This window comes from Ctenocephalides felis, unplaced genomic scaffold (assembly GCF_003426905.1).
Source record: "Ctenocephalides felis isolate EL2017-DRISC unplaced genomic scaffold, ASM342690v1 CF-g0.4_SCAFFOLD_03572, whole genome shotgun sequence".
Classification (NCBI taxonomy): Eukaryota; Metazoa; Arthropoda; class Insecta; order Siphonaptera; family Pulicidae; genus Ctenocephalides; species Ctenocephalides felis.
In genome coordinates this window covers 32665576-32674793 of record NW_020539726.1, presented here as the reverse complement: position 1 = coordinate 32674793, position 9218 = coordinate 32665576, and the positions used below count along the sequence as shown (strand labels likewise).

Genomic DNA, 9218 nt, shown 5'->3' with positions numbered 1-9218 from the left:
AAAGTTTTTTTTTTTTTTTTTTTTTTTTTTTTTTTTTTTTTTTTTTTTTTTTTTATTTGACTTCGTTATATAACATTTGGTCATATACAAACATAATGAATATACATTAAGGATAAATACATAACATCTTATTACTAAATTAAATTATATAACTAATTTAGATTTTACAATAAATTCATATAATATTTTATAATTTCTTTCATTTCTTATTATGCAAATCCATGCAATTGGTTTTATTATACTTTTGTCGTCATAATATTTGTCCAGCATTTCTTCTCGTTGTTTTATATACCTGCTACATTTCATAATAATATGTTCTATATTTCCGTCTTCTTCTCCACATTCACAGATAGCTGAAGACCTAATACCAATTTTATATAAGTGACTTGGAAAATTGCCATGGTTTAATCTGATTCTACTTAACGTAGTTACAAATTTTCTATCTTCATTTTTAAGACTTTTAACCAAGTTTTTTTTCTAATTTTATTCTCTATAGTCTTATATGTTTTTCCCTTTACCGTGTCATCCCAAATTTTTTGCCATTCCTCTTCCACATTTCTTTTACTTATGTTTTCGACATCACTTTTCAGCATAATGTCCATTTTTTCTCCTTGTTTCGTTGCTATTTTTGCTAATTTATCCACCTTTTCATTTCCCTCTATTCCATTATGTCCTCTGATCCACGTAATTTTTATCTCATTTCCTATCAATTTTATATTTTCTAACTCGCTTCGAATTTCTGTATAAATTGCTTCCTCAAAAAGATTTTTTTTGTTTATGCTTATTAATTTTTCTACACAACTTTTACAATCGGTATATACAATTGCTCTTCTTATGTTCAAGTTTTTAATATATTTTACCGCTTCTCCTATAGCTACTAATTCCGCAGTATATACTGAAACAAAATCTGGTAGTTTTATCAATTTTTGAAATTCTTTATTCTCATGGATCATGGCACACCCTACTTCATTATTTACTTTAGAGCCATCTGTGTAGATTTCCTCATATCCTCTACTGTTTATAATATTTGTCTCTTCATTATTAATATTGACAAAAAATTGTTTACCTTCATCAAACCATAATTTTTTAAGATTAACGTTGTTTTCATATATCTTATAGACATTAGTTTTCTTCATGAAATTCAAACTGTCTACCATAATATTTTGCTTATTATCCCAAAATTTATTATTCTCCATTAATTTTTCCAATTCTTCTAATCCACTAATAATATTTGGCTCTCTTCTTAATATCTTCTTATAAATATATTTATGGATTAAATATTTCCATCTTAGTTTTAGAGGTAATTCTCCACTTTCAACTAACATTGCATTTATTGGCGTGGATTTCATTGCGCCAATACATATTCTGATACATCTATATTGTACTTTATCCAACACCTTTACATGTGGACTACTGTGATAAGCAATGCTACCATAATCTAAAATTGGTCTAATCAAAGTTTTATATAGCTCTAAACTCGTTTGTGGATGAGCACCCCACCATGTTTTGTTCACCACTCTTAATAGGTTTATCCTTTTTTCTATTTTCTTTTTAATATCTTGTATACATTCTTTAAATTTCAATTTTTGATCCAACTTGACTCCTAAAAATTTATTACTATTTTTAACCGCTATTGAATGCTCTTCCGTACTAATATGAGTTGGTAAATCATTCAACCTATGTCTTGTGAATACCCCTATCGAGCTTTTCTCATCCGAAAGTTCCAAGCCTTTATCCCTCAACCATCATGAAGTTTTTTAATATTTTCCTTCATAATATTAAACGCTAGATTTAAATCCCTTTGTTCTACATAAATGAGTATGTCATCGGCATATTGTATAATATTAGTACCTCTTACCCAAATATTATCTATATCTCTTACATATATAGCATACAATAATGGGCTAAGTATACCTCCTTGTGGTAGTCCTTTATTCACTACTCTTTCACCAATTATTTTGTTATCTTTCTTCACTATTATATTTCTTTCATATATATTAAATGTTAAGGCTGACACCAATCGGAATGGTAATCCTATTTTAATTAATTCTTGGAACATTATACTTGGAACGACATTATCATATGCCCCTTTAATATCGCAAAAGAGTGCCACCACATAATTATTTCTTGAAAATGCCAAATTAATATCAACCATTAATTTACATAAATTATCCTTCGTACTCAGCCCTCTTCTGAATCCGTATTGACTTTTAGATAATATTTTATTTTTCTCTACAAACCACTCCAATCTTCTTTTTATCATTAAATCTTTGGTTTTAGCAACACACGATGCTAGTGATATAGGTCTGTAATTATCTGTATTATCTGCATTTCCATTTGTCTTTTTAAAGAGAATTATATTATATTTATTCCAGTCTCTAACTATTTGTGTATCCAACCAGTACTTATTGATTAATCTTAATAGCACTTCCTTACCTATATTTGGTAATTCAGATAACATAACGTAATGAATATTATCTATTCCTGGTGCAGTGTCTTTTCTCCTATTCATTGCGACGTCCATCTCCCATATATTAAACGGTTTCATGACTTCTTTGATATAGTTTTTATCTTTCAAGTATTGCAATCTCATACAACTATCCTTTACTCCCATTGGGGCTATTTTATTCAATAACATATCTATCCAATTGTTGTCGCATCTTTTATTTTCTTTTTCAGTATCTTCTCCAATATTTTTCAATCTTTTAATCATACTATATATTTGCTTGGTTGGTGTGTTTGGGTTCAGAGTTTTAATGTAGTTATCCCAGCTTTCTTTTTTCTTTTGCTTTAACTTTGCTCTTACCTCATTTTTAACAAGATTACATTGTAAATAGTTTTCTAAGTTCATATTTTTCCTATATTTTTTTTCTGCTTCTCTCCTTTTTTTAATTAAGGTGTTACATTCTTCATCCCACCAAATTTGTTTTATTATCCTTTTTTTTCCTATTCCTTCAGTTTTTGGGATACTTTCATTGCTGCTTCATTAACAATATCCCAAAAGTGTCATAATTTATTTCTTTTTTTGAAATCTTAATTGTTTCAATTTTCTCTTCAATTTCTTTTCTATATTGCTCCCAATTAGCCTTACTACACCTCCATTTTCTATTAGATGTAGTTTCATCAAAGATCTTTTTTTCATTTAATTCCATTATTATTGGATAATGATCTGAGCCTAGATCATCATTATACATATCCCATACTATTTTATGTGCTATGTCTGAAGAGCAGATAGTAATATCAACTATTGATTTACATATTCTATTACTAATTACTTTATTATTATCGTTTAATATAAAAAGTTGGTTCTCCTCTATCGCTTCCAGTAGTCTACGTCCTTTTGTATCTTCATAGTCACAACCCCAAGCTTGACTATGGACATTAAAATCTCCTCCAATTATACAGGGTTTTTTAATTCCATTCAGTAACCTATTCCATTGCCCTTCTGAAATATTAGCCTTTGGTGAAACATATAATGATACACATACTATTTTCTTACTTCCTAATAATATTTCTGCAGCACACATTTGACATAAATCCATATTAATGTATTCCCTATTAATTTTATATTCTTTAAACTTCATATTTTTATTAATCAATATAGCAGTTCCTCCTTTTCCATCTAATCTGTCTTCTCTAATTATAATAAAATTTTTAAACTTGTATTCCTGAGTTATTTTAAACCAAGTCTCAGATATCAAAATAACATCAATGTTTTCTTCATAAATAAAATTTTCTAAACTTTCTCTATTTGACGGTAAAGATCTTGCATTCCATTGCATAATTTTAATATTTTTATTTTTAAATTTTTTCATATTTAAAATATTAGTTTTATTTTTTTCCATAATAACTCTACTTGCCATAATTGTTTTGTTGTTGAATTTATTATATTTTAAACTATTATTCCGTACCTGTATCTTCAATAACATTGCCTATTTTATTAGTTTCCATCACTGCTTTTTCAGTACACAATGATTCTATTTCTTCTTCCAGGGCTGTCCATATATTCTGTGTGTTTATCTCTGTTTTAAAACTTAATCTTAGCCTTATTTTGTTAAAAATTTCTTTGAATTGTTGCTTCATCTTCTTTTTTTTTCTTTTTCATCTTCATTTTTATTTGGGTTATTTTCTTCACTATTGTATTTCGTTACTTGCTTTCTCCTTTCCTTGTATTCTTCTGCATTTATTCTTTTTGTCTTCCTTCAATTCTTAATGTCGTGTGCTTAGGTTTTCTAATTTTCAATATATTTTCTTCATTAATTTCTACTTCTTTTTCTTTAATATGATTTAACATTTCAAACTTGTTATTATTAAATCTGTTTAATTGATTATCTGATTGTTTAATTAATGAAGGAAATACATTTTGATAATCTCTGTTATAAAATTTGGTCTGTACTATATCTGCATATGTTCTCTTACGCAATATTTGCTTAGCTTCACTTATAGAAATATTCTGATATGCTTTCAACTCCTTTATTTTTTATTATATAAATACGTTTGACAATTTCTATCATTCGCTTGATGATTATTTCGGCATAAAGCACATATTTCTATTTGGCTCACACATTCTTTTACATCATGTTCATCCGAACATTTTCTACATCTTTGCCTGCCCTGGCACTGAAGACGAATATGGCCGAACCTCCAGCATTTGTGGCACTGTATAACATTTTCAATAAAAGGTTGAACCTCGCAAGCTACTGAATGAATAAATACATTTTCTGGAAGATAACTGCCCCTGAACCAAATCTTCACTCTTTGTGTTTTATAACTGCTATTATATGCCTTTTTATTTTTAATACACTTCACTTTAATAATTTCAACATCCGTTTTAATGCAACTCATGATTTCATCTTCTTCAATCTCTGGGTCTACATTAAATATAATACCTATTCTCGTAGTTTTATGCTTCGGAATATAAGTTTTAATATTATACTCGTCCAGTAATTTCTGTTTCACCACTGTATTAGCACTCTTCCAATCATTAAAACATATTTTTATTTTATTTATACCTATAGCTGCAACATTACTTATCTTATTACTAACACTTGACACTTTTGTATGTAAAATTCTTCCTAACGCCATTGGATGTAGTCTACCCAAATTTTTATCTTTTGATTCTGCATATATAACAAATGGACCTTCGCTCCTTTCATCATAATAGAAAAACTCCTCTTCATAGGTTTTTTTATTTAAATTACTATCCATTTCTTCATTTACTTCACTTGCCCAATCGATATTTACATCGTTTTCATTAATTCCATCATTATTAGTTTTCTCTAAATGTGTTTTGTTAACTTGTACTTCAATTTCACCTTTTTTCCTTATCACACTTAACTTTTCGCGATTCTTATCAAATATTTTATTACTTAACAATCTTCTTTTCTTTCTAAAATCTATTACTCCCTTTTTAATACTTTTCTTATTACTTTTTTTATATTCACAATTTTTAACTAAATTAATTTCACTAACTTTTGTTTCATTAATATTATTATCCAAATCATTTATTTCATAATCACTAATGTCATCCATTTCGTATTCAAACTCTTCTATTGACGTAATTCTGTTATCAACTGGATTCAATTCACAATCCTCAAAATCATGATGACCACTGTCATCGTCGTCACTTTCCTGGCCGTACTGGCCAGACTCCATTGTTCACTTACTGACTCACTCGCTCTTATCAGATTATGTAAATTTATTTACCGATGTGTATCGCACGAATGCTCGATGCAGACTGAATCATAAGTTAAATCCGTGATTTCTTTGACTTTTGATGTGGAGAGTTGTGTGGTTGTAATTTACACCTGAAAAATAATGGAAATTTTTCAAAATTATATTATAAATTATTATGATAAATTGTATTTTAAAATGTATTAAATGTGCTGATCTTTTTCAAAGTTGGTTTGATAAATCTAATTATTCTAATAATCTTAGGACCTAAAAAATAAACCTATTACTGAAATAATAAAAGAAAGGAGCAAAAATATCACGAAAAATTACCAGGTTACCCAAACAAATATTTAAAAGAATTAAGCGAGGAATCTCCTAATCGAAGATTGAAAAAAAAATGGCCATATGATCTTAAATAAAATTTAAAAAAATAAAAGAGATATCTCATAGGAGTTCATCTCTTAAATGCATTAACATTCAGCATATTGTCTTAAAAAATGTATATTATTTTGATTGGCAATAAATCTATGCAAGTAAAAAAAATATAATAATCTTAATGTAAATGAACAAATTGGAAACAAATTGGAGGAACTATTTGGCCAATTGAGACATTGTTTTTATAAATTTGTTTTAAGTTAAGTAATTAAAATTTATACAATCACATTCATTAAATTTTTGATTAAGAAATTTTAATTGGAAATGTTAATGGATAAACTGGTAGCTCCTCAAATAGATTATTTAGGACAAGGAATTACAATTGAAATTTATACAATTTTTAGTCAATTGAGTTTTATACATTCTTTTTTACTACTAAAACCACAATTGAAATTTTTCAGTATTTCAATACGAGATATAGCAGAAATTCTGAAAAAATAGGAATTAGTATATGTTGAATATGAAACAAAAGATAAACCAAAAAACTCTTTTCCAACAAAACAATTCAAGAAAACTTCTTTTAGAAATCTTGACGAAAAAGCTCTGACACTACTAAAACCAATGTCGTACACAACTAGGATATAAACTGATTTATTTATATGAAAATATCATGAAATATCATGAAAAATGAAATAGTCGATAATAAAACTTATATTAACACATTTCACAACAATATCTAGTTGCTAGAATCATTTGCAAGGAAGGAACTTTTGTACTGTTGAACGAAAACCGCGCTGTAAGAATTCCGCGTTATAGGAAGGTTGAGAGTAAAATTAAAACAATATCTTCCTTGCATCTTATATATTATGTCTATTACCAAAAATGAATTTTATAATTAATTTTCCTCACCTCCTTCCAAAAGAGAAATATAACCTCCATTATCGTTCACATATTGATCAGTGGCATTGATGCAGGTGATGGTGGCATAATTGAATTGTCCATCCTTTGGGAACTTGACATCTCTTTTAACCACTTGCAATGGCTTGAATTCTTCATATTCGATTGAATTGAACAATAATCTGTCACCGGCTGTCCTTTGGCCCCAAAGCATGTTGTGACTTTGGCAATTGGCCGCTGCCACCAAAACGGCGATGGCTGCTAAGCCGAGAACTAATTTGTTGTAAGCCATGGTGAGAAATGGTAACTGAATTATTTTGCTGAAGTTTTTGCGATTGATATTGTTTTTATATATGTGATAAAACAGGTGTTATCAATTTGCTTCTTAGTAATTGTATATGAGTATTGTTTGGCATGTTGAACAGATGTGGACAACTTTTTACGGTCCTAAAAAAATCTGAAAAAATCAATTGGCTAGATATTCTTAAATAGACAAAATATTATATGTATATATATAATTTAATTATTTGTTATTTAATTGTATCTAATTATTAATTAATTTACATAAATTTTATATTGGTTTAAAATTTGTAAAAATTGGATAGAATAAATAATTTTAATAAATTGCTCTCAGAATGTTAGATAACACTTTCTGTGTCAAATTTTGTTAGTATTTATAAAGAAATAAAACTATTTTCTTTAATCAAGGCAAATACAGCTTTAATTACATTATCTTGTTCTTAAAAAAATGGTAAGAATAAGTCGTATAGCGAAAAACAAATTCAAAATATTAACAAGTATCTATACTTGATTAAAACCTATACGTTTAGAAAAAGTATTTCCGGAATGAAAAAAGACAGATCCAGGAGAAAATGTGTGAGAAATATTAAGAAGAATCTCGAGGGTTCAATAAACAAAGAAATCCAGTATAAAAGTTATAGGAGTCATTAAGAAAGTTTCTCAAGATAAACCAACAAGTTATACGTCAAAAAATAATAATAATATTGAGAATGATGCTGAATTTTCCGATGAAAATCCTAATATAAATGTATATTATTGTACTACTCATAACTGTTTAATAGTTTATAATATTTTTATTACTCACACAAAACGTTTTCTATCCATTTTTCCAAAAGATAAGCAATTTTTCTTATCAATCGCGTGAATCACCAATTTCTGCGACCAATCAATTTTTTATCATTAATTTTTATATCGATCAGTTTATTTGTGTGAGATATATTTTTATCTGGAAGTGTTTTGTTAAAGTAGAAAATTTTCGTTAAATGTATATTATTATTACATAAATTGCAGATGTTATCAAATTGATAAGAGATATTCAAGGAAGCTGTTTATATATTGGATTTAAGTTTATTCGTGTGAATTGAAAAATTATCATGAAATTGTGCGCTCGAATTAATTTTTAAATAATATTTATTAATTAAAATTTTAAAATTTGTATTCGAAAAAACTGCACGACAATATGGGTCGTATTTTTTACGTAACTTCTTTTAGTTTTACTAGATGTGTGTTTGTTTGTTTTCCTAAACTAGTATATGCATTTTTGAAACTTTTATTTCTAGTTATATAACATCGTACAAATAAAAGTGATGATTGATAGATTTAATAAATTTCACATTTATTCAGATGATTTTGGCAAATTTTGTTACTAATTGTAAGAAAATTAATGATTGTTATGAGAGAAATGATTGATTTATGGTATTACTTTATTTACTGTTTTTGACAAAACCTCATAAATTGCATTTTAATGAAAAATTTAGATTTTGATAATTTCGTAAGTTTCGAATAAAACTCTGTGAATTGATACATTTTTAATTTTGTTTAGTATTTTTCATTTAGTTTAGTTAGTTATTAATTTCATTTCTGTTGTTATTTTGTTTAATTATTTCTGATTTCTTGCTGCAAAAAAGATGAATTTATCTTACGAAATTATTTATAGTAATTGTAATATTACTAACTGTGAAATTAATTATTAAAATAATTGTACTAGTGTTGGCTTATTATTAATGCAGCAATGACGAAGAAGGACTATTTTTATTTAGATCTTGCTATCTATATTTTCAAGGGAAAACCGATCTCACTACTGCTTGACATCAGGCTGCCCGAGGGACTAAGCTGCAAGTTGAAATATCATAAAATTATTTTAGATATCGTACTAATTCACCTATAAACCAGTCATAATGATTCAACCTTGAAATTTTATTCGAACTCTGAATCCGCAATAGATAGAGTTATCATGATACGTGTCATATGTG

General features: G+C 27.4%; 2 protein-coding genes across 2 annotated transcripts in view; one reads left to right on the top strand and one right to left on the bottom strand.

Moving 5' to 3' along the window:
- LOC113387605 (protein Wnt-5b-like) overlaps positions 1 to 9218 on the top strand; it is a 164566-nt gene that overhangs the window by 74264 nt on the left and 81084 nt on the right. The window lies entirely within an intron of this gene.
- On the bottom strand, positions 5743 to 7237 carry LOC113388374 (probable salivary secreted peptide). The gene is made up of 2 exons (XM_026625759.1): positions 6958 to 7237; positions 5743 to 5807 (listed from the first exon to the last, which is right to left on the bottom strand). The coding sequence occupies exons 1-2, from the start codon at positions 7235 to 7237 to the stop codon at positions 5743 to 5745; spliced, it is 345 nt and encodes a 114-aa protein (XP_026481544.1).